The sequence below is a fragment of the Crocuta crocuta genome, unplaced genomic scaffold (genome assembly GCF_008692635.1).
Source record: "Crocuta crocuta isolate KB4526 unplaced genomic scaffold, BGI_CrCroc_1.0 scaffold56, whole genome shotgun sequence".
NCBI classification, from domain to species: domain Eukaryota; kingdom Metazoa; phylum Chordata; class Mammalia; order Carnivora; family Hyaenidae; genus Crocuta; species Crocuta crocuta.
In genome coordinates, this window is record NW_027531334.1 from 395,897 (window position 1) to 423,182 (window position 27,286).

At 39.7% G+C, this 27,286-nt stretch overlaps 1 protein-coding gene across 1 annotated transcript in view; it reads left to right on the top strand.

Annotated features, from left to right (window-relative positions):
- The window catches only part of LSAMP (limbic system associated membrane protein), a 423,147-nt gene that overhangs the window by 358,074 nt on the left and 37,787 nt on the right, over window positions 1–27,286 (top strand). The window contains exons 10-12 of the mRNA XM_077771862.1: window positions 15,926–16,060; window positions 26,336–26,456; window positions 26,923–27,071. Coding sequence (XP_077627988.1) covers window positions 15,926–16,060; window positions 26,336–26,456; window positions 26,923–27,071 — 405 coding nt within the window. The remainder of the gene's footprint in view (window positions 1–15,925; window positions 16,061–26,335; window positions 26,457–26,922; window positions 27,072–27,286) is intronic.

Here is a 27,286-nt window from a genome sequence, read left to right on the forward strand (position 1 = left end):
AAGATATGAATCAGGGAGTTTAAAAGACCACCTAGCATTACCTCAAGTGGACCAAAAGACTTTTAGTGTGTATTATACCTATTCCAGGACTGACTTATTTGTGTGTATATATATGACATGTACAGACCTGTCCTCTTTACCCATATCTGTAACCCATTTCATAACAAGACTTACATAGTAATGAGAATGATTTTGTCTCAGTATTTACTACTTCCTTCATAGTTACCTCGAACATTTAGAAACGCTAATCCAGAGTTGTGTAAAATGTGCTATCTGAACTTGACCTGCCCCCATCCCTAGCAGTGCCCCCTTCTTCCAGTCTAGTCCTTGTAGTCTCCCAGCACCTATTCCCACAAGTACCTATCCTGATTGCCTGCAGGCTGACAAGTCCCTTAGGTGTTAATTGAGAATTAAGATGTTAACTGATAAAAGGTAGAACCACTTGCATTAATATTTGCATTGCAAAAAGAGTCTTAATGGGAAAATAATTAAGCTTTAAAGTTTGATTTCTTTGAGGCAATTTATCCTGCCTGGCAACCTGTCAAATCTCACCAGGCAGGCAGCCCCCACTTTGCATCACCTTTTCTGCCTGCACCTCATGCTGGCCACATGTAATTTCAATGTAACTCTGCAACCAGACTATTAGAGTGTGGGGTGGGAGAGCTCGGAATCCTGTGTAACATGATCCAAAGAAATTAAATCTCTCATCCGTTTATAAATTAATTTACTCTTAGAGGATCTTCCAATACGTGAGGTCAGCAGCCATCCATCTGTCATTCCACAAGTTCACAGTTTATCCACTGATCAAAGAGGATTTTATAATAAAATTCTCACACATAATGGAGATAGGAAAAGCAATTTGTATTTTCTTGTCCAACTTTGCATGTAATGACCTAGTCTTGGTTATTTTTATAGTTTGAAAATCTAGTAGCGTGCCCAGCAAAACACAGTGATTGCTGGACAGAAAGATAGTAGTCAACTGGGAATTGGGATCTAAGCTTTGCTTAGAGTTCTAGACAAGCGAGCAGGTAGTTAGCATTGGCTTTTGTCAGGAAGCTGGTGCCTGGAACTGGTAGACAAGGGAGATTAGTACCAGGAATAGAGCTGAAACTTTTACCAGATGGTATAATGGTTAAAACACTAGAGTCACACAGACATGGTTGCTTTGCCATTTACTATCTGTCTGATGTTGGGAAAATTCTTTAACTTTGCTAAACTTAAGCATTATCATTTGTAAAGAAAGAAAACAATACGCCTATATAGATACATGAACTAGCAATGTAAGCAGCTCTGTGTGACACAAAGCATCACATTCAAACCAACACACGGAGGTTTGAATTGTTAGCTCAGGAAGGGGAATTGGGTGTCATGTTCAATGCAGAATGTTGATTGTTCTTATGAGAATTTAACTTTTCTCTTTCAGTCTTCCCGGACCCAAAAATTGGATTGATCCCTGATCACAGGCCAAGAGTAAACTTGTCAGCTGAAGTTAATTGAAGCCCCTTGAGAGAAAAATAGGGTTGTGCCCCTGAATGACAGACTACTAAACTCAGGTGGAGTGTTCCCACATGTAGGTGTGCCCAAGGATCACCTATGGAACTTTGTAAACACATGGATTCCTATACCTCACCCCTGCTGGTTCTGATTCAAGCATCCATTGATCTGCATGTAGAAAAAGCTTCTAGTGGGATTCTTATATAGGTGGTCCATGGATCACACTTTGAGAAACAATGGAGTAGATGCTGACAGAGATAAGTTGGTTACTACGTCTGGGCAAGATATCTGCATAACTTTTCTAAACCGAAAGCAAAAGAAAAAATATACTGATTCACATAACTACTTTGTTATTTTAAAAACAGTGGCAAGAGTTTACAAATCCATCTAAGTTCATATTTTCTGCAAATGTTTGATGCATGGAGAGCATTTATGAAGAGTATTGAGTAATGTATAGGACAATATATTTGGCTGAAGTTTATGAAATACATAGAAAATGTGTTCAAAAGAATTTTTATAGTCTTTATAGAAAAGCCTGTGGTCTCACTTCAGTGAAACCATTTCTAGGAAGTGCATAAATAATCATGGTGCAAGTGGCTTGCTTTCTAAATACGTGATCCTTGGATAGATTCCAGAGGCTCTTATATAAATGGATGGTAGCGTACTGAGCAGATATGCTGTCTCCGTCATTTCGGGCTGCTATAACGAAGTCCCGTAGTCTAGGTGGCTTAAACAACAAATATTTATTTCTCACAGATCTGGAGCCTAAGAAGTCCAAGATCAAAGCACTGGCAGGTTCAGTATCTGGCGAGAACCCATTTCTTGGCTCATAGATGGGTGTCTTCTTCCTATGTCCTTACATCACAGAAGAGGCACCAGAGTTCTCAGGAGTTCTTCCCAAAAGGCACTACTTTCATTCATGAGAACTCCACCCTCATGACTTAATCACCTCCCAAAGGCCTCACACCTTAATACTATCACTTTGGGAGTGGGATTTCAACATATGAATGGAGAGAGTTGGCAGGCATCTTCACTCCCTAACAATACGCTTCACCCTTATCCAGGGTCAAAGGACCTTATGCTTTGATCATTATCAAGCATTTGACAGATTCTAGGTTGAAACCATTAGCAACTGAATCTCTGAATAGTTATTCTGCGTGCTTGCAGTGAGATCCTTATAAGATAGGTGTGAGAAGTAAGGGGGGCAAAACTTTATAGAGTAAGAGAAAATGACTTCAACACAGGGCTGGGAAGTTGTCAGTTATAAACAAATGCTTGAGTACATTTGAGTGCTTGGTTGAGATAAAAAGACCGTGCTATATAATGTGGTAAAAATACTGAGTCTGATATTTTTGCAAGACAGATATCTGTTATCACTCGCTCTCTCTGTCCATAAAAGGCCTCCACATGAACCCTATAAATATTATACTTTTAAGGAAATAATTGTGTAGTTTTTGCCTCTTACGCATTGCAGGACCCAAACCACTTAAAGTTCCCAGTGAGAAAGGAAGTTAGCTGAGTTTTGCTTTCGCTAAAGGAACAAACTAGGACAAAGAATGAATTCTTTCTACCCACATCTCAGACCTCTTTTCCTTTCCTGGAAGACTTATAGTTCATATCATTACGGAAACTCAGGCTGGGATTATTCTCAGAATATTTGAGTCCAAGATCTATGACTAGAGCCAGGTGCTGAGATTTCTGGGTAAAGGTGCTGTATCTAGGCTAACAGGCGGTCAGTGACAGAAATACAAGAAGGATCCTGCCTTATAGCAAAGGAGACATTGACAACTAGATCATGATGGGCCAAGTCTATGGTTTAGCCCAATGTTAGCCCCTCCTGGGGCCTGGAGTGCAGTCTCAGTGCCAGTGACAAGTACAGAAGGGCAATCAAGCAAACTGGCGTGCAGAATGGAGAACAGGAAGAGAAAATGTATCTGAGTGTGCATATAGGTACCTGCTGCTTGCAGGGTCAGTGCTAAGGTCCAAGCCCCTCTCACTAGTGAGGAAAGAACTTTTAAGGAGGGCCATGCTTGTGTCTCACTGCTTCTGGGCAGAGCGGGCTGGACTGCAGGTCACAATGCCTCAATAGCAATGGTCAGACAATACAGAAGATAGGGTAGAACAGATAGTTCGCACGGACAGTCACTAAAACTCTCTTTGTCCAGCAAATTAGAGAATTGCTCTGTTTTTATATAAATCAACCTCCTGACTGGTAATTCCTCCTGTCATTTGGTATCAGTGTCTTATTTCCGTATTAATTCTTCTCTACTTATGCCAGAAATAGAAAAATCTCAGAGATTTTCTTTTTCATTATGAGAAACCTACCCTGAGGAGACAGCCAAAAGAGTGAATATGTCTTTCCCCTATACTGAAATTATTAAATCCAATTCCGTTAAAAAAAAAAACTCCTAATATAAAAGTAACATATGATTTATGTCAAAAATTCAAGCAATAAAGGAAGACAAAAAAATGAAGGGAAATTCCCTGACAACACACTCCTGGCCCTCCTGATTTCATAATCCAGAAGACTACCACTAATATTATATAGACAGTATGTATACATACAATCAATTGTGTTAAAATGCATGTGTATGAATATATGTATTTATGTGTGAATACAACTTTTTTAACACGAAAGAGATAAACTATAACTAGTATTCTAAAATCAATATATCTTTTTAGTGACTAGATGGCATTACATGAGTGAAATTTTCTTAAGTGAATACATTTCTATAAAAAGCATGACATTTAATAGTAAGCATTTAATAAATACTAGATACAGTAATGCAAATATGTTGTGATAATCCTTTCCTAGCTTACTTTTATAATTCTACAACTATACAGCATTTCTGGAAAAAAATAGATTAGTTTTGCTTGTCTGCAATTTTCATAAAAGGAGATTTATACTATATTTATTCATTTCACATACCATTATGTTTGGGAGATTGTCCATATTGCCACTTAGAGCTGTCATCCATTCATTTTCTTTGCTGCATGGTATTTTATTATATGAATATGCAACAATTTATGTACTTTCTATACAACGTGGGTGTTTCCACGGCTGCTGGCAACATCACTGAACCTAGTAGTGGACTTGCTGGATCGTATGCCTGTCCTCGGCTTTAGTCGCTGTTGTCAAACTGTCTCCCAAAATAGCCAAACCAGCCCACTGATGTTGCAAATTCATCTTTTGAAGAACTGTGGCCCTTTTATGTCATTTATATTATAAATACATTTTTCATCTTGTCATTTCTGTATTTACTTTGTTGATGAAGATTTTATATTTGGAAAAATTTTGACTTTTTATGTAGTTAAACTAATCTCATTTTTTTATGGCTTCTGTGTTTCACTACTTGCTTACAAAGGTATTGCCTTCTTCAGTTTTATCAAATTATTGTCTATTCTTTTAGTATCCTTACATTTTAAATTTTAATTTTGAATTATTTGGCACATCTGAATTTTTTTGGTGAATAATATGAGAGTGCTATTTTTTTTTCTCAACAAGGGATGGCCTGTTGCTTCAACACCATTTTAACAATAATAAAAGAGAAACATCATTCATTAGGTACTTAGTTACAGTATTGACATATAAAACTATGGGATTTTTAGGAAATATGATTGATACCAGTTACATAATAGCAAAAAGGAATAAGAAAATATAAAATATATTAGAACAAGCTTAATGCAAAATTCTCATGACTTAGGAAGAAAAAAATAATTGATAGATGAATAAAGAAGACTTAAATGTGGTATCTTATTCTTGGATAGACAGAATCAAGATTATAAAGCTATATCTCTGAAAATGAACCTATAAATCTGATACAAACCCAATAAAAAAACTGAATATTTTTGTTTGATTTAAAAGATAATTTTAAAGTTCATTTGAAACAAAATAGATGGAACCAATCATGAAAATTCTGAGAAATGACTATTCATAGCTTTAATTAAAATGTATTAAGGGGCACCTGGGTGGCTCAGTTAGGCATCTGGCTTCAGGTCAGGTCATAACCCACAGGTTTGTGGGTTCAAGTCTGGCATGGAGCTCTGTGCTGACAGCTCAGGGCCTGAAGCCTCCTTCAGGTTCTGTGTCTCCCCTTCTATCTCTGTCCCTCCCTTAGTCGTGCTCTGTCTCTCAAAAATAAATAAACATTAAAAAATCTTTTTTAATGTATTAAAAACTATGGTAGGGGGGTACCTGAGGTTCAGTCGGTAGAGCATTTGATTCTTGATCTCAGTCATAAGTTCAAGCTCCACATTGGACGTACAGTTTACTTAAAAAAAAAAGTTATGGCAATTCAACAAGTATAGAAACTTACTTTATTACCCACTCTCCCCCAACAGAGATTAAAAAGTAAAAATAGTAGAAGACTAGCCCAAGAATAGACAGAAAGAAGCAGGAAAAAGAAGAGATGAAGAAATAAACCAAAATGTAAATAGGGGTACCATTTAAAATCATTTATGAAAATATGATTAATAGTTTTTAACAGAAACTAGTTCACATATAATTAGCAAAGCCTTTCATCCATTTTCCATTCATGTGCAATAAAGTCAAGGCCTTCCAGAGCTGTTCAATTGTATTTATCCCTGATGAGAATGTAAGTTCCATGGGAGAATAACTTTCTTTCTCCTACTTTCTATTTCTTATAATTACCATTTATAATAGTACTTCAGAAGCCATACTTTGCTATTCAGACCACCACCCCCATATTTTTAAGTATTTAGGTCTTTTATTACTAAAAATTTATATTTTGAATCATTAATCTTATTTGGCACTTGGAAGAACCCATCCCCTTTTGCCCCCTCGATGGTTAATTCTGTATTTTTGTCTATAGTTATCTTCTTTGGTCGATAAAGACCTCGGAAAAAAAACGAATAAAGAACTGAAGTGTAAAAAAAAAAAAAAAGTAGGAACATTTCTTCATTTATATCCAGTCCTTTGGAAGGGATCTCCACTTGAACATTCTTTAAGCACTCAAATTAAACAGGTATAAAAATTCATTTTACTACCCATTTGTCCCCCAATGTAAAAATATGATCCAGTCCACAAATCCAAACCAAGAAGTTCCGGGTCACCCCTTTCCTTCAAGTTGCCACTTTAATCAAGAGGAATTTGTGAAAGTAGCGCCTTCCCATTCAGGCTAAGACAGTCTTGGGGGCTTTCCACATTTCATCTGTTTAAACCTCCGTGGTGGCCTTTTTCCGTGCCTTTGTTTTTATTTAAAAAGAAGTAGAGGAAACATCCTCACGCAGTGCTTTTTAAATGAAGTGACTTGTCAAGTCACAGACTGCGGCAGTAATCTGAAAGGCAGTAAATTTAGCGACCCTCACTTGCACTGACAGCCTGTCACGCGCTTGAAACATAAATAGCAGTGGAGACAAATCGCTGCTGTTTTCCTATTAAGCTTTGGCCCACTAGCCTCGGAGCCTTCCAGGAGCGCGGGCCCAGCCCGGGAGAGCCCCTGCTTTCCAGAGCAGGCCCCGGCCGGCTCCTCGGCTCGCCCACGCCGCCTCTCAGTGTGTGCTCCCAACGCCGCCGCACGGAGACCCATCTGCTGTCCAGAAAGGCCAGAAAACCCAGGCCAGGATTCGGGGCTGGGGGGTGGGGGGCTGGGGTGCTGGTACACACACGGCTACAACCCAAATGGAGTGCTGATGGGGGTAATTCCTAGTTCATACGTCTTGGTCTAAAAACAAGAAGCAAATTGCCCGACTCCTTACGATTAGTTGTGCGGAGCCCAGAGCCGCCCGCCTTATGTTAAATGGGAATATTCTAAAAACATCAATTTAGCTCATGCTTATACTGTTTCCTTTTCTGACACCCTCCACCCCCTCCCCTCCTTACTCCACTTTTCTCTTCATTACTTATTTATTGACTTTAAGCAAGAACAGTTCTCTAAATTGGATCGACCAGCTAGCTCATTCACCAGTGAGGTTAGCTGAAGAAGAGAGGCTAGGATTTGGGGGTGAGCCCAAATGAGGTCACTGCAACACGGAGGCCTGTAATGAAAGGGCAGAGGCCAGACAGGGTTACTGCCTGCTCTGTTTTAATTACCTTTCTAAGGCTTCCGTGGCGGCCACAAATCTCTGCCTAGCAATCCTTCCCCAGTGCAGTTGCCCTGCTGAGTTTAACACATTCACTTACAAAATGCCAATTGATTTATGTGACTCTTGAAAACAGCAACCGCTGTTCTCATCTCTCCTGATATTTAATCCTCAGCCACGGCAGAATCGCTAATGACAGGTCGTGTAACACCCACAGTTGTGATGACAATGGGGAGAGATCTTGGGTGTTGCTGCCTCTGGCTACCAGTTCTAAGGTCTTCCTCATCCCCTTCTTAGGAAATCATCCAGAAAACAGACACCTGCTGAAATTTTTATTTCTATTTTATTCCAAAGACTCTGCTAAGTCCTTTTTTTTTTCTGGTTTTATCTCCTTGCCTCTTCTTCCCCGTACACTTAGGAAAATAAAAATGAAGAGAGTGAGTCCTTGTTTTATGACATCATGCTGTATGATACAAAGGTTCTGCAGTCTCTACAACAGCAGTTTGAATTACCACCAATGTAGACACTACACATTTAATCCATGTAGCCCCAGTCTCTTAGCAACTCGGTATTTCTGGGTGCCTAAGAATCGTACTCTCCAGGATGTTCCAAGAAAACCTGATACCAACCACATGAAGAATGGAACTCATTATCTTCACTCCAGGTTAAGCACTCTTTCCTAATTTCCCAAGTGGTGCCAATTGCATTCAAACCCAGGAAGTCATTAGCTTTCAATATACACACTGCATTACAATACAGTTCATACTTAAGAAAACTCAAATGCACTACAGGAGACCCCGGGGCAAGGAAAGGTCCAAGTATGTGGCACGCATTCCCTTCTTCTGCCCTCACAGACATTGTCACTCTTTCCCTTTGAGCCCAGACGCTGCCTCAGAATCTTTCTCGACATCATGCTCCCGGAAGCCACTGCCCATTAGTCAGGATTGATGATGACTATTTGTCATCCTGAAAAACCATCTTCACTTTCAATAGCAATTCACAGGGCAGCTTACCACAATATATGTTAGGATTCCACACTAAGAAATTGATACTAAGTGTAAGTGGTATTGATATAAAAAGGACTTTATATAAATAGAATTTCCATGGGATTCCATGCTTATACACCATGTTTTCTCCAGAAATGAAAGAAAGAAGGAGCAGGGGGTAGAGAAGAAAGGAGGAAAGGCAGAGAGGGAGGAAGGGAGGGAGAGAGAGGGAGGGAAGTGGATGGGAGAGAAGGAAGGGAGGGAGGGAGAGAGGAAGGAAAAAACAAATGATAAAAAATGGCATTCTAACCAGTACCTTGTGGGTGCCCGAAGGCTCCATTGAACCTTCATTGAGATGCAGGGGTAGAAACAGTAAATCCAGAGTCTTCACACCACCCTTCACAACCTAACACATATGTCCTGCTGTCACATCATGCTCTCATTTCTTCTGCATGGAAAACTCTATTTCAAGCAGGCTAACAAGATTGCCACACCCTTTCACAATTTGCCAGCTCTGATTTTCTGCACTTGTGCTTCTCAGCTTCCTAAAAACTCACTTCTCCCAGTAAATCTTTCCTAATAGATGTCCATTCTACACTGTAGCTCCTTTGCTAGCTGCTGGCATTTGTGTGTACCAGTAGCTTTGGTGGGGCCTCTATAAATGAGTAGGTGGTGCTAAACTTCTAAATTACCAACTTCTTTTCTCATATATTGCTCCATTTGATTCTTTCATTAAGAGGTTAAGTGGACAACCCTTATAAGAACTGAAGGTTGTCTTTTACTTTATCTGTAACTGAGCTGCATCGCTTTGGAAATTCCCCAAGTATCTCATTCTCAAAGCCCTATTTTATACTCAGTAGACAGAAATAGAGCAGATTCTGAAAGCTAAGAGTCCAGGTCACTATAGCATCTCATGGCACCCTACTGACCAATGTAGATGTGCCTAGTCAGAAACATGGGTTCCAAAAAAAAAAAAAAGAAAAGAAAAAGAAAAGAAAAAGAAACATGGATTCCAGAAGCTCACAGACCAATTCAAACCTCAGCTCTCCTTAAGAACATCATACACCTGGGCAGTTTCCTTTACGGTCTTCTCTAAACCTGGATTCCCATGTTTCCTCATCTGTAAGCTCTCTAACGCAGTATTGTGAATTAAATGAGATAATATCTGAGTCACCTAGTGCAGTGCCTAGTATGTGTTTATTAAATAGTAGCTCCTTTAGCAGTCACTCTGCGATATTTCTGGAGCACTGCAGCGTCTGGCATCGTGCTGCAGATGGGGAGGGGTACAATGATGAGCAAAAGCAGATGTGGTCCCTACAATGGACAATTAGCTATTATCAATACAATTCCCTGTGAAAAAAACAGAACATAGGGAATCCTGATTTCAAGCCTAGTATTTAGAAAGGCAGAACAGTTTCTAAAAACTGACACAAATAGGAGGTAAGTAATGGTTAAGTATGAGTACAATAACAGAATGTCATGCCCCAGAAATAAAAAGGATGTGTAGATGGCAGCTTCCGGCTGGATGCTGAGCTCAAACTGTCAGCTAGCTGATTTTTTGAATGTGAAAGCAAAAATGCAAACCATAATGAATTGGATCTCTCTGGATGCCAAGAAAAATAATGCCAGGGCGTTCTTCTTCATTTGGCTTATGCTCATTCATAGAGCCAAAGCCAGTTGTGAATCTTTCCTGGCATTGTGCATGCCTCTGGCTTCTGGGTACTAACTACACTCTTTGGGGCTGCAGAAGGCATGGGGCCAATCTGCATAATCCACACCCTGTTGTGTCTTCCTATTCAAATGGGGAACATTTCTACAGCAGAGTAACCAACCCCTTCCCTTCTGTGTAGCTCAAATATCTCAATAGTCAAATGCCTCATTCTCTAGAGAACTCTTCTTTCATTTCCAATCCTCGAACTCTTCCTTAAAATCATGCCTAGTGTGTCTCCTCCATGTAGTGTTCCTCCCTGTGTCTCCTTATTCTCCTATGATTGCTGCTTCCGAGGACTGTGTCTGCCCCCACCCCTGTATTCTTTCAGTCAGGGATCATTTACCACTGCCTTCAACCCTCTCATGATGGGTGGGCAAGTGGGGATGAGAAGTGGTTTTACCCTTTGGACAGAAACACTGTCAAATGCTAAAGGATCTCTCAGGTGTTTTGTGAGGCTGAGCAACAAAACTTCAAAGGATCTAGAGAGAGACATGGCTGGAAATATAAACAGAACCCCATTGTAGGCATATTTTTTAGATTTCTTGTGTTTCTCACTCCCAATTTTTTTAGCATGTTTGTGTAGAATGTGATGTAAAAAAAAAAAAAAGCAGGAAAGGAAGCAAACACAGGAACAAGTGAGTATGTCCTTAGGAAAAAAAAAAAAAAAAGAAAGAAAACATGAAACGTACTATACGAACAGAAACTTGTTACAGCATTTGAAGTTAGCACAGGAAACTTCAAATGGCATCATTGATTTGCAGTCCTTTTTTCTTTTATTTTTAGAGGTGGAAGTTCATAGCTGACTTTCACTGGAAAGAAGCTGACGCTTCTTTCCAGCCACAGGCCCACACAAACACACACACACCTTGCAAGACATGTTCCGCTTCTTTGCTGTTCCTTCATCTGTATGTGTGTTTATGTTAAAGCTAATGTGTTTCAAATTTAGAAGAGCCAAAGAGAATGCCAACCCCATTTCCAACCCACCTTCCCTTCTGTGAAAGAATGATCTACTGACATGACACGTTATATACTAAGATCCTTCTCAGAATAGTGGGAAAAAGTGATTTGTTCATTTCCTAACATGTACGCACCCTTGGAATTCTACATTTTTAAAGTCCTAAAATGCTCAAATTTTTAAAAGTTTTCTAAATTCTATTTCCTGTGTCTCTAATGAAGGAAAAGAAGGATATAATGATTAATGATTGTTAGGACAAAGTCTTTCTTTTTTTTTTTTAGATTTCAATAGAGCACTTGTTGTCATCTCTGTGGAATTTTCAAGAATAGGCCTGTTCTGTTTAGTAACCAAATATTTGGGTGTTAGAGAATTTATATGCTGTTTCCTAAAAGTTCAGGTGAATGGTTATATGTAAATAAATAGCTGTTTGTCTATCTGCGTGTGTGTATGTGGAAGGAGAAGGAGAGGAATGGGGGAGAGAAGAAGGAGAAAAAGGGAGAGAGAGCAGTGCCATGGAAATATGTTCAGTTTTAAATGGCTGCTTGCTTACAAACGCCTGGTTGACCTTGGGAATCTAAGTAAGTGAACACTTTGGATGTGAAGCCCCCACAATTCACGAAAGCACAGAACTCTAAAGCTACTGTACTCAGAAGGTGGCACCTGGCATACTTTAATTGGCGTTATTCTTGGCTGATTTGCTTCTGCTTTAGGGAACACAGAAGAGAACACTTTCCTCTTGCCATTAGCTCTAGGCCTTTCTTTCTGACTTATGAAGAAGTATTAAAAGAACTAATATGTACAATTTGAGTAAACAGTGACTAAGAGGGGATATGCTAATTATGTGCAAGAGTTTGAAAGGTGCATACACTGAGGAGGACGAGAAGTTATTTAGCCTGGTAGCTGAATATTGCCAGGAGACACAAAAGCACATTAAGCAAAGGGAGATTTAAACTAAACACCAGATCCCAGAATAAATATAACACTCGGCGGCGACGTGAGCAAGCTTGTGGAAATAGGTTGAGATGTTTAAAATACCAAAATACTGGAATTTGCATTTCAAGTAAACATTTATACAGGGGCAGAAAGTAATGCATAGGAACAGGAGCAAGGCCCACGTTGTAGCCAGAGGCCTTGATTCCGGCAGAGAACTTAACAACAGGTTCAGCGTCACACTCTGTCCCAGGAGCCTCGTACGGTTGAGAGAGTCAAGGGGAAATGGGGACAGGACCCTAGGGTTGAGAGCAGCTCGTCCGAGTGAACTGAAAACAAGGAGAGGAAAGATGCCCCGAGGGGGCCAGACACACTAGGGCAAAGGGCGAGGAGCAAGAGGATCGGAGCGCATTTTCGAATTCCGACTCGAGGTTAACAACATGTACTCCATGCTTTGAACAAAAAACTGCACTTAGTCATGGTGACTGTTTCCACCCGGGGGCTCTGTTAATATCACCATACCTTCTTTTGAAGCAGTAACTGCACACAGCAAATACATCCTGAGCACATGGCCAGAGATGCCTCTTCCAGCTTTTCAACAGCAGAGGACTCAGCATACCCTTTCTTCCCCAATAAAAGAGGACTCTGTGAAGACCATCAAAAAGAGCAGATTGTTACACCAGCTTCTTCTATAGAAATACTGAGCCACCTTTCAATACTTCCTTCTCTTCAGCTATATGATTTATTGACTCTGATTTTAGTTTCTGCCTGTGTTTCTTAATTCAGCTCAGCTAACTCAACCAAATAATCTGAGCCAAATTCTGTGCAACAGAAAAGCTCCCAATTCCTCTCAGATCACTGTCAATTAATAAGAAGTGCTCACATGAAGTAGGACAGATAATGTGTTGTAGGCCAAGTCTCCTGGGGGTGTAAGAAAAATAGACTAGCAAGAGGTGGCAGGCAGTATAAAAGCTTCCACTGAAGGATCCAAGGGGTCAAGGAAGATTCACAAGAAGACTCCAGAGGTGTTGTTTAATATTTTAAATTCTTATCAAGCTTTTTGATGAAGGAAGACCACCTAGTTTCTCTTACCTGTATTTGGTTTGCACACAGAGACTTCCCAGTCTAGGGAAGCAGCTGTGTACACGTGTGCTGGGGCACGAGGCAGTCATCAGAGTGGAGGAGAGCTCTTGTGGGAGAAGCAAAATGCTCATCTTGCCTTATGGCTGGGGCACATAAGGGAAACTCGCATTCACCGTCAGGAGGTATTGGGGGTGATTCTTCCTGGAGATGTGGGATTGAAAATTCATCCCATGAGGATCTGTTTTATTATCTACTTACCTGGAAAAACCAGATTCTTAATCCCTACATTGGCATGTAAGAATCCTAGGTCCAAAACCCAATAAACACCTCTTTATTTTCTCCGGTTCATCTTAATCTTTACTCTCATTGGTGGCATCTTCCCAACCCTTTAGGCCCTTCATTTGTACTGCTAAAAGTCATCTTTCCCTCTCCTGCCACAGGCTTATATCTTTCAGAAATTCAGAATGCAAAGTAGCGATTCACTACCCACCATTTGTAGGTATTTCATGGGAATCAGAAAGACTTCAGTATTGATAGCTATCTCTAAGAAGACTGCACTTGTTCTCTCTTTCACTGACAGCTCAGTACCTACCCAGGAATGAGGGTGATGGGCAGAGCAGAAATCCTACACCATTCAGATACCATTTTTGAGCCCTCCTTTCATTATGATCCACCATGATTCTCAAAATCAGTAATGCTGTCTTATTGTCTATCCCGCCTCTCTACTCCAGATTTTTTAATGAGTTTACACCTATTTTGGCCTGCAGTTGTCAACATTACCATTTGTCTTCAGGGTATTTGTATTTAGCTACAAGATTTTAGCATCAGTTAGCTTGCATGACTATCAGTCCATAGTTGCAAGTATGTAGGAATGATTTTTTTTTCTTCCAAGCCCAAATTCTTAGCAGCTCATCCAATAGAGTGGACTATTACCCTTCCTAGGATTTCTATTTTTCTTTCCTACCACATTCTACTTCTGTGGCATGTGAAGTCACGTCTGACTGCTTGCCTGAATGTGGAGAAGAAAGGTGAAAACACAGATGGGGGAAAATCGTTTATAGATAATACGCAGCTATTTACTTAATAGACTAATTCTAAAACATTTTCAGTAGAAACATGTGCTAGATAATGTGCAGGACCAGAGCCAGATATTTCTACAACTACTGTCTTTTGTTGTTGGGATTGCATAGTTTCCTCAATACTAGTGATAGTGACAATTGACAGGAGACTCGAAGCTTGGCTGACAGTTGTGTTATAGGATGTTATCAAAGAGGCCCTATGTTCTATTGGGAGTCTAGTTAACAGGTTTGGCTGACATATTTAGACAGTGAATTTGTCTCTGTGCTAGCTGTCTGTTATGTTGATTTGGCCATTGGGGAATTTCCAGAAAAGGAAAACAGCTTGTGGCATTTGAGCAAAACTATTAATTGGTACCATTTAGTGTAGGATGACCGAGAGCAAGATTTCTTCACAGAGGCAGGACTGTGTCCCTTAGCAGGCTCCCAGGCTGTTCCATCTTAACCCAACAGCAGTGGGATTTGTAATCTAGGGTGAGGAGGGTTCAATTTAGCTGGCATTAAAGTACATTGGCTTTTCTGGCCAACCTCTTTCCCTGCTCAATCCCCTTTCTTCTTCACCTTCTTTTCCTCCTTTTCCTTTTCCTCCCCTCTCCTTCGTTATCTCCCTACCCCACCACTCTCCAGGAAGAAACTCATTTAATCAATTATACTCCACATAAGGGGAGTTAAACAAGGCTGCCTATCATGAAATTTCATTACTAAGTTGACATCCAACTTTGTGGGACTTTCCAAAAAGGGTCTCCAGACCCCTAATGCTAACTGATTAGGCCAATGATATTGAGCTCCCTACCACCTGTGATGTGTCAGTCTGTCACAAAGCACAGCATCAGCAGCACATTCTCATGGATCTGGTCCATAGTGTGAAAGCCTCAGTAATGATGTAGTTTGACACTGAGCAAGGAAACCATAACTGCAAGACAGAGTTTTGAACATGACCTTTGTGAACAGAATTCCTCATAATCTTAGGGAGAAGAGTGACAGTTCCTCAAAAGGAATCCACTTGTCCTAATAACAACTGGTTGGAAGAGTGCTTTGCGGCATGGCGTAATTTATGATATCACAGCTTTGACAGTAACATCTCTGAGCCCTTAAAACCATGGGCACCTGCCCCCAACTCCCACTTGGTTCTGAGCCCTTAACCAATGACTGATGTGTGTAGACGCATTAACACTCCAGCTTCTTAACTCTTGGTCAGGATAACTTTAAGTGTGGCATGTGCTGTCCCAGAGCTCCCTGAGGGATTAAGCCAAGTTGTCCTGTGTGGGAAGTGACCTCCACCCTCTCTTGGCTTCTTTCTCATCCAGGTCCCATTTTCCTACTTCCCTACTCATTTTTTCCTGAGAATATTTCCTCCAGAATCACTTTCATATGACTCTTTGCCTTGGGGTCTGCTTCTGTGGAATGTGATCTCAGACAAATACATGGTCAAATTGTTAAAAAGCCATGTGTATGGCAATGAGAAACAATGAAATCTGGCCATGTGGAGCAACATGGANAAAAAATAAAATAAAATAAATATAAAAAAATAAAAATAAAAATAAAAAATAAAAAGCCATGTGTATTTACTGTTTCTAAAAAGAAAAAATAGGTGTTCTGCTGCATATTTTAAACCTAAAAAACAATCATGGAAATCTCTGTTTTTCAGGGAGAGAATTTGAAGGAGAAGAAGAATATCTGGAGATCCTTGGCATCACCAGAGAGCAGTCAGGCAAATATGAGTGCAAAGCTGCCAATGAAGTCTCCTCGGCGGATGTCAAACAAGTCAAGGTCACTGTGAACTGTGAGTATGGCAAAAGCCAGCAGGTGCAGTGTGCCCAGGGCCCACTCCACCACTAGCAAGCTCTAAAGATCCCATTAGCAAAAGAACATTGCATTTCAAACAGATGCTCCTCTGGTCAGGGATGTACATTTATACATTGGACACATCCAAGGGCAGGACGTGGCCTTTGAATTTGATAAATCAACTCTACCAACTCTAAATATAACCCATAATGCATTTAACACTACAGTCTGTCTTTTACTCAGACTACAGAATTAAGAAAACATGATCAGACAGCACTAGCATATCTGGCAATCACTATTCTGGTCTTTGTAGAGAACAAGGTCATACCACTTTGAAAAAGAAACAATTCATATCTGCTTAAACTGGAATTTCTATCTTATTGCACTGTTTGTCAAAAAGGAATAACCTATCCTCTGCTGTTTAGCTAATTGGCCTTGAGAATAAATTCAAGTCACTGTGGTCAGATATCACGTGTCCCCAGTGGCTACCAGGGATACCTGATAAATTAATTTGGTTATCTATTTGTCCCTAAGTATGGGCATTAGAAATGAAGATTTCACTAAGATGCATAGGTAATGGGCATACTTTGAACTTCTCAGATGAAAGGATCCTTAGATGTAGTTCAAAAGACAGGGGGTGGGGGCGGATCCATATGATGTGTGTCACCCAGCAAAGGAATAAAGAGAATTCGTTTATCCTGTTCAGTTAGGAGTGACTTTTCACATCACTCAAATTCAAGCTCCCACATCATACAGTTGTGGCTAGTGGCAGGAACAAAGGGATGTCCTAACACTTTTTCCCTCCTATGCATTTACCATGCATACACATACCCATATATACATATCCACATATAACACACATACAGGCACATGCAGGCACAAATTCATAGATACATCCACAAACACAGTGACCCACATCCGAAGATATACTTTAGACCATGACAAGTTACTTTCCATTATCTTAAGCCCTCCATGCAGTTACCTATATGCCAGTGATTCTATATTAAGTTCCTGTCATGGTACACATAATTGACTCCATTTTAGGGTTTGAGACACGGAAGCCCCAGGAGGTAAAATTGCCTTTCCAGTGTGAAAGCAAGTGTTAGAAAAGGGATTCAGACTCTGGCCCATTTGATTCTAAAGCCATGCTCTCAGGAAAGAGAGGAAGAGAAGGAGTTTTCAATTCTTAGTACCTACCATGTGCAGCACTGGACTTTTTTTTTTTTTTTTTTACATTTGTCATTTAATTCACACAGTAAACTCATGAGAAAAACATCATTAGGTTGACTTTAAAAATTTGGAAACTGAGGCATAAAGATGCGAGGAAACTTGCCTAAGGTGACCTGGTCTGTGCTGGGCTGCAGCATTTCCCAATGTCCTGCTTTAACCTTGCAGCCTTCTGAGACGGACAGTGAAATCTCCTTCACGCCATACCTCGAAGAATCCAATGCATAGGACTCTGCTGTAGACACTTATGGCAATCATTTCCAAGAAGCAAGGAGTACATCTGACGTGCTCTGAAGTGCTTTTATCCTGTAGCTGTCTGCGATTTTTTTTAGTAATAGAGTTTTGAAATGCCAGTATTACTATTCTTTTTCAGTGCTGGGTGTGTTTCAAAGACACATTAATGATCTCAATGTTATAAAATGCTTTAGGACCTTTTTTTCACATGAAAGGCAATTTCTCTGGGTGTTTATATAAGTTTATAATTAGGTTAGTTAGGTTCTTTTATGTACACACAGCCATGCCATCATCTTCCACCTCTTCTCTGACTTTTAGAGTTAAGATTTCATTTTCTCTTAATTGACCTTCATCTTAATTAGATTTCTGAAAGTCCATTCATGGAGTACATAGAAAATATTTATGCTTCCATTGTGTGAAACATCAAAGTGGTCTGCATTGCAGATGGTTCCCAAGATCAAAGCCAGCCGCCTGGGCCCTATTATTATTAGCGCAATTAGTCTGACATTGCTCCTTCTTGACTGTTCCCATAGTGTAACTTAGAGCAGAAGAAAATACTGATAATTTTCAAAGAAAAGGCTTTTATGAAGTTGTGAGCTTTTCCTAGTGATGAATGAACCACAGAATATAGGCAGAACCTCAAGATTCTGAAAATATACCTAATAACAAATTACAAGCAGATTTATAAGGAGCTTACACATCCTGTATGTCCAAACCAGCAGCACCCAGCACATGCCTGACCTTATAAAAATTGCTCAGTGAATGTTTACTGAATGAGTAGGTAAAAAAAGAACCTAATAGCTAAAGTCTGCTTTCATAGAATTTCTCCAAACTTTGCAAATGATATCAATCACGTAATAGAAAATATATTCTAATATCAATTTCCTTTGTGATTTTTACCTTTTTACCAAGACTTCATAAGCCATATTTATATTACATTAAAACAACTAGCCATTGTACCTGTTGGATGGTTCATACAATTTGTCCTTTTTAAATGTTGTATTGTATTGTATTGTATTGTATTGTATTGTATTGTATTGTATTGTAAATGTTGGATTAAGTAGATAAAGACTCCAAGATTAAATTACAGAACGAGCTCTGGCTGCCAGAACTTGTTCCTACTGAGAAAAATCCAGTGTTTACCTTCGTCAGTTGATCTAAGCCTACCTACTATGAAAGTGTCCCATTATTTAAATGGATTCCTCTTCCTTTTTCAAAACACAATGTTTAGAATTAGTTCAGGGGATCAGGATGGCTAAGATAAATAGTGGCTGAATAGATTATTGTAATGAAACAGACCCTGAGTACCACTGCAAAAAAGAAAAATATCCCAATGTTGACAATTTTCTCCTATAAGCATTTCATTGATTCATTTACTCAGTTGCCAACAGATATTTGTTGTAGTGTACTGAGATGCTAGAGCAGTAAACAAGAGATGTAGACACAACAGTTTCTCCTGTTTACCTCATAAGCTGGATTCTACCGTCTCTCCTTTTCACTTCTCTTGGATAATCCTTCTCCACGGTCAGTTCATAGCATTGCATATAGCCATTTGACACGCAAAATCTATTTTCTAAGTAGGAAGTAGTCCTGGAGTTTACAGAAGCTGAATTAATGACCTGAAATCTCTTCAACTGAATAAGCTTATTACTAATACAATAGATAGGACTTCTGGCTTCCTGTATCTTACTTACAGTATAGCTGCTAATTTCTTCCAGATACCAGCCCTAGGGACAAACTAGCCTTTCCTTACAGATTCTAGGTGTAATCCTTTAATTTCAGTTCTCACAGTGCATTAAAAGTAGCTACTTATGGGTTTACTTCATCTTAGTGCACAGTATCCTGAGGATAACATCTTGCCCATAGTAAATGTTCAATAAATGCAGACTATTACATTTATTTGGACTCTTATACTGAACTCTTTTCCTATTTCTGCAGAAATTCTTCTCCAAAGCTGCACCCAACTCTTAAGCCTTCCTTCCATCCCATTAACCAGCTAATATTCCTACTTTCCACCTTCCCACAACTACGTCTCCAATCAGGTTCACAGTATTATACTATAGTTTCTTTTTCCTCTACTTATTTCTCTTTGAACTCAGCTCTGCCTCCACACTGGCATCCAGAGCTAACCAACCCAACACAGATGCTGGGGGACATGGATGCTGTCATTGCTAAAGCTCACCCTTATATCTGATAGCCATTAATTGGAGAAGGCAGAGGTTATCTACCATAGAGTCTACAGTTGAGACTGCAGACATCCATTGTCTCCAGATAATATATATGCATTTTAACTGAACTCTTCAGTGCTTTGATTCAAAATCACCTAATGATGAGACTTTAGGAAAATAACTGCTCAACATGGAGTTAGACTGGCTACTTTCTCTGGATATTCATAGCAACAGCTATCCATTCTCCATGCAAACCTTTACTTTATTCTTATATTTGGGATAGTTTTAGTAAGCACATGTCCTAGTGTTTATGATACTATTATGGGACCTTCAGAGGAAATATTCAGTAAGAATCCAGAGTACTGCGATCTTCCACTATAATTTTGCAATGTGAACAAGAATCATAATTTTCTGAATTCCTTCAGTGTAACAAGATTGTTAGAGATTTTGTGTAATTCACTGTAATCATCACATCAACAGTGGGTAACCAAGGAGGGAGATGTATCGGGCCTGACCTGCCCTCGCAAGGAGGAGAATTTACTTTATCACTGATATTGTTTAGTACATTTGGTTTAGTATTGCTGGGACATGGTGATTTAACAACAAAAAAGACAACTTGCGGTTAGTTTTATTATTGTTTCTTAATTCTCTAGAGACAGTGCCTTTCTTATTGCCTACATTTTCTGCCCTTACCCGCTTGGTCTACCATCACACCCCAACCCTGGAAGACAATCAAATTATTCCTCTGCAGAGAGGGTAAAAACAGAACTCAGAGAGTATAAGCATTCTTGGCCACAAAATCAAAGAACTTGTGAATGGTGGATAGAGTTGGGATTCTAACCAAAATCTAACTCCAAAGCTCTCTTTCCTTCCAAACCACCATGTGAATAATAGAAATAAAAGTAATAAATGTAGAGCTCCTGGGTGGCTCAGCTGGTTAAGTAACTGACTTCAGCTCAGGTCATGATCTCACAGATCATGGGTTAGAGTCCCACATCAGGTGAGCTCCAGCCCCACTTTCAGTGAGCCTGAGCTCTGCACTGAGTGAACATGAGCCCCACTTTGGGTGAGCCCCACTTCTCTCTCTCTCTCTCTCTCTGCCCCTCACTCACTGTCACCCTCTGTTTCAAAATAATAATAATAATAATAATAACAACAACAATAAATGTAATCACTGCAGGTGTTAAATGTGCTCTCATATACATGATTTTCATTTGATCTTTACATCAGACTTGTGAGACACATCACAGGGGCCATCTTCTATATTCATAGGTATGGGGCTCCAGGAGATCAACATGTCATCCCTAGGAGATGACAACCTTAGTAGCACAGGCAGAAATTGAGCCCACAACTCCTAATTTCTAGTGCAAGTTTGTACCCACTAAGTACTCCACGTTCTGCCATTTTTGGTACCCTTTAATATTAAGCAGAAATGTAGAACAATTACCTTTTAAGCTACCATCATGCTCCCCTAAATGGTATTTTTCCTTATTAGGAATTCATTTCCCTTTAAAGGAACTCATTCAAACGGAAGCCCAGAGAGGTCAAAGCATGGGCTTTAAAACATTGGTTCAAATCTAGACTCCTCCAAATTCTGGCTATGTGAATCTGGATAAGTTATTAACCCTCTGTAGATCTGTCTTCTCATTTATAAACTAGGTTTAATAATCCTTATCTCCAACAGCTATTATTGGGATGGAAAAAATCATCTAAAGCCTAGTATAGTCCTAACACATGGTAAGTGCCCACAAATTGAGAACTTTACTAAGAATTTTGTTCTTTTAATAGTATTATTCAAAAAATTAGGAAGATTAAATAAATGATATTCTGTTTGCTAAGCCACTGTCTTTGTTATCCAATTAATTCTAATCAAAAGACTCTTGTTATTAGTTATAAGAAAGAAAGTCCTGAGGCTTCTGGATGGCTCAGTCAGTTAAGCATCAACTCTTGGTGTTGACTCAGGTTATGCTCTCATCGTTCATGAGATCAAGCCCCACATCCAGCTCTGCACTGACAGCACAGAGCCTGCTTAGGATTCTCTCTCTCCCTGTCTCCCTGTCCCTTTCCCAGTTGCACATGTGCTCTCTCTTTCTCTCAAAGTAAATAAATAAACATTAAAAAAAGAAGAAAGTCCTTATTAATATTTTCAGAACCCAGAATTTGTAAGTAATAAAAACTGGAAGAGTCTTTGAAAATTGTAGGCTACTCCAAAATCACATAAAGGATTACAGTGGATCTCTGTGCAGCATTTTTATTAAGCCACATTTAATTTTTATTATAATGATATTTTGAGCATGGACATCTATTATTTTAACTACACTAGGCATGCTGCAATGTGATTTATAATAATTTTTCTTAGCCTCACCTATACAGGATTCATTACAAATGAATTTTCAAATGTTCATTACAATAAGCCATGAGTGAACAGACCTGTACCATTGTGTCATCTGAGAAATATTAAGAACAATGAGTTCTTCATACATTTATCATTATCTATGAAGTTTTCTTGGTAGGAGAAAGTTCCTAGATTTTCAAGGAGAGAAGCAAGTGTTTGACTTTTGCAATTGACCAATGTCATTCTATCCCCAAATTAGTGCACTTAAAAGTGTTCAACCCTAACTCACTGCCATTTTTTCCATGCTGGCGTCTCTGAGGAGCTAATAAATAACTTACTACTTAGTTATTTGGGTTCTGAACAAATTGAGAAATAAGTAAAGGAGATGTATGGAAGGCCCAGTTGCCCCCATTGTTAGAGATCAAGATGGGAATGTAGAACTTAGTGTGGACACCTTATCTCCCCAGTCATGGCAGCAGCCCTGGAATGGTGCAGGTCGACCCACCCAAGAGTGGGAAGGACAGAGTCCTAGTAAGACTTTCTTGTGGAGGAGCAGAGGGGAACCCCTGTTCCCTGCCAGAAGCGTGGTCCCAAAATGAAACAAGGAAAGAGAGGAGCCAAAGAAACCTCATTTATTCTTCCCAGATTTTTCAGTCAAAATCATTCCTTTCTTCTGGGTCCCAGAGCAAGGAGCTAAATAACCTCCCACCACACAGGAGGAAATATTCAGACTAAGGAAGAATTCTCCCACAAAACTGTACAGTGGGGACTTGCATCCCTGGTCCCATGATGGAGGGTCTAGAAGCCATTTATCATGACATTATTACGTTGAGGTGCCACAGCTATGAGCCCACTGCTATGGAGGAGCTGGAAAGTGTGGAATTAGGCCCAGGTTAGGCTGGTTTAGCAAAAAGGTAGTCATCATTAAGGGTTTGTCACTCACAGCCATGTGGCTCCAGAAACTCACAGACACTGGTTCAAACTCATTTTACAAACTGAGAAATTAAACAAAGCAGTAGGATCACAAAGAAGATTCTCTCTCTGGCCAACATGCTGCAAACTGTGGAGGGAGTCACTGGCACCTTAACAACCTACTACAGTGAAGAGGTGAGGGTGGGAAACTAACATTCATTTGTGGCCATCTGTGTCTCTTCTGACATAACCATTTGCAGTAGATGGCATCACTTAGATGCCCAAGCCAGAAACTTGGGTGTTACCTTCGACACTCCTCCTATACATCTATTCTTCTCAAGTTTTTTTCTTTTTCTTTCTTTCTTTCTTTCTTTCTTTCTTTCTTTCTTTCTTTCTTTCTTTCTTTCTTTCTTTCTTTCTTCTTTCTTTCTTTCTTTCTTTCTTTCTTTCTTTCTTTCCTTTCTTTCTTTCTTTCTTTCTTTCTCTCTCTCTCTCTCTCTCTCTCTCTTTCTTTCTTTTTCTTTCTTTCTTTCTTTCTTTCTTTCTTTCTTTCTTTCTTTCTTTCTTTCTTTCTTTCTTTCTTTCTTTCTTTCTCTTTCTTTCTTTCTTTCTTTCTTTCTTTCTTTCTTTCTTTCTTTCTTTCTTTCTTTCTTTCTTTTCTTTCTTTCTTTCTTTCTTTCTTTCTTTCTTTCTTTCTTTCTTTCTTTCTTTCTTTCTTTTTCTTTCTTGAGGAAGAAGGGCCAGAGGAAGAGAGAATTTTAAACAGGCTGTACGTTAAGCACAGAGCCTGATGTGGGGCTCGATCTCACAGTCGTGAGATCATGACCTGAGCTGAAATCAAAAGTCAGACATTTAACTGACTGAGCCACCCAGGCTCCCCTATTCTTGTCAGTTCTGAGCCTCCATACTTTTCCATCTCGAAACTGCCCACTCTGGTCCAGCCACTTTATCACAAACCTAGTGCAGGCTATCTTGGGTTCCTTCAGTAATCTCTAAGTAGACCTCCTTGCCTCTGGTTCCATCATCATATAGATGAGGAAATTGAAGCAATATAACTCTAGATAAAGTGCTATCTTTTATAAAGAGGAAGTACAGTGAGGGAAAGAGCCTGGATTCGAGCTCATGTCTATCAAACTCTAAATCTAAACTCTTAACCTCTATTCTATGCCTCATCTCTATACAAATACCTCCCCCACCAATACAACTACCACCAATTAGTCTTTTTTTTAAATGTTTATTCATTTATTTTTGAGAGAGAGACAGAGTGAGAGTAGGAGAAGGGCAGAGAGAGAGAAAGATACAGAATCTGAAGCAGGCTCCAGACTCCAAGCTGTCAGCACAGAGCCCAACATGGGGCTCGAACCCCCAGACTGTGAGATCATGACCTGAGCTGAAGTCAGATGCTTAACTGACTGAGCCGCCAGGCGCCATTCCATTATCTTTCAAACTAATGTGCTGTAATTATCTACATAACCAAATATAGAATGAAAGAATTTTAAGTGGAATGTTGGTGATCATTTTAAGCTAACTCCTTCTTTTAAAAGATGAGAAAGAACCTCAAACTGGTGCTGACACTTGTCCAGGCCACAGTTCTACTTCAGAGAAGAGTCAAAATCAGACCTCAGGTTTCCTGTTTCTGACTGTTAATCCTGACTCCTAACCCGTCAGATAAATGAGCAGATAAATGAATTATAATTTTGAAAGTTAGTAATTTAAGGGTTAAACGAGTTATGGGTAGGAAAATACACTTAGGTCATAATGATACCAACTACCCATTTGTGAAGGATAGGCAGTTTTCACTAGAATTGTTTTTTTTTTTTAAACTGGAAGTGATACTATAGGCCATTAAAGTGTGGTTCTCTCGTTTTATAGGTAATAAAACCAAGGCTCAGTAAGATAAATTGTGTGATGGGAGGGCCACATAACCAAACTGAAATTAAATTCCAGGTCCCCTAGTTTCCAATCCAAGGTTCTTTCCTCTCATCAGCATACTTTTTAGTGTGTATACAAAAATGAGCAGGTAAGGCTAGAACAAAACAGCCACTACCACCACCCACTCTGGCACACCACTCTGCACCTGGGCTGGAGGTGCTTGTCCAAATGTGCTTTAACTCCTCATCTCTCTGGCAATGATTTAAAGATGTCCAAGCTGATGTGAAGATGAACTAGGAGACAAAATGGCAGACTAACCTGATGCTTTTGTGCATCCTTTTTAACTAAGAAGATCAGAGTCTTCCATAGACTGGAAACTTGGCAAATAATTTTGAATATGAAGAACAAAATTCAGAAATGAGTGAGCTGAACCAAGGGTTAAAGAGCAGAAGTTTAATTGAATTTTGTGTTACTAGAGTTTTCTTTGCTAATTTCCCTAAGTAAGCTTTTTTTTTTTCCTCTACAAAGCCTAAACAGATTGTTTGGTTCTATTTTTGACTTGTGTGCACAGCCAGCCTCCATTTTCCAGCAGATGATCTCCGGACCGAAAACTCCTTTTCTCCTTGAAGGTCCATAACCTGCACCAACACAGCATCATCAACCCAGGAGCTTGAGCCTATCGACCCAGCTTAGTCACGCTTCCCTGTAAACACTCGTTCCACCCTCTGTAGGACTGTTTGAAAGAATCGTGGCTAATTAGGGTAGCAGATGTGTTTCTGAGTTCATTTCAAGCCTGCTCCAGGTTTTGCAGTCCCAGTGCTAAGCAGCACCTATCAAGTATACAACTGCCTAAAGCCCAGAAAACAGACACGCGCCAGGGTTGATTTCAATCTGCATATTCACCCACAAACGCACAATTTACTTGGGTCATGGCAATAAGGGAACAAAGAAAGGTAATCATCTAACACTAGTTTGTTCATTTGTTTGCTTGTTTTTCTGAATTTCGGCAACAAGCATCAGGCTAAGCTTGGAAGGGAGAATTTAAGCCCTCTCTTGCTTTCACCAGACTTTTTACTGCCATCTCAAACTGTGGCAATAATGATGATAATAATGATGATGAAAAACAAAAATGCTCAAATTATACATTTAAAATCCCAAGTCCTTTAGTATCACCACTTAATTTATGAAAAGAAAAAAATGATGTAAGTATTATAATCTATGGTTGAAATAATTGATGGTCTATTGGAGTAGGGAGAAAGAAATCCTATTCCATTACCATAAAATCCTGTTAAGTGTCCCATTTAGGAAGAGCAAATCCACAGTTTCATTAATCATGTCTTATTTTTATTTAGTTTTCTAGAGATCAGTCCCATTCAGCTGATCACAAAATTCATGTAAATGAGGCTTTTAAGACTTCCTTTCATGTGGCTCTCTGATCAGATTATCCTTTCTGATTCCTTCCTGCATGGAAATTCCACTGCACCCTCTGACTTTCATGTAAACTGTGCACCCATCTTTTCTCCAGATCCTCCCACTATCACAGAATCCAAGAGCAATGAAGCCACCACAGGACGGAAAGCTTCACTCAAATGTGAGGCCTCAGCAGTGCCTGCCCCTGACTTTGAGTGGTACCGGGATGACACCAGGTATGTGCCAAATGTGCCGTGCCCCCCTTGCTCCACTAGGTGGTGCTAGGGACAGAACCTAGGTCCGCTGTAATTATGTGGGTCTATACTATTAGACTCTTCATTTTCTAAATCTCTTTGTCAAGTACTTGGGGGCCTGTAGTTCTTCACCTGAAGCCTCAGAGCGTTCAAGTTACATTCAAAATGTGAAATAGGTGGCTTAATGGGTAATCTCCCCCTGTATTGTCCTTCTTGCCTGGAGCAGTAGCCAAAGCTCAGTGAAACGCCTCCATTCTTGAGCCTTTTCTGTCGATGGACATTGGTTCTGATAATATGGGGTGACACGATTAAAAGGAGGAATTGAGCAGGGAACAGCAAGCTGTTACTACATTTCTCTCCATGTCCTCCAATATCATGATGAAAAAGGGATTGCTATGCCAAGTCTTCATCAGCGTTTCTTTTTACTCTTCTGTTTTTGAACTCTTAGGATAAACAGTGCTAATGGCCTTGAGATTAAGAGCACGGAGGGTCAGTCCTCCCTGACCGTGACCAACGTCACTGAGGAGCACTATGGCAACTATACCTGCGTGGCTGCCAACAATCTGGGGGTCACCAATGCCAGCCTAGTCCTTTTCAGTAAGTATGCCAAAGTAGGGCCTGCCTCAGGAGAATTCAAATGAGTGCCTCTGTGGAAAGCTTGAAAAACATTCCCTTACCTTATCTTTGACATTACCTATTAAAAGTAAGCATACACAAAAATAAGAATCCAGTCACTGAAGCAAAACACAGGCCTTCAGTCCCTTCAAATAATGTTTCTATTTCCTGGCTTACTTTTGATAGCCGCCTTGTGG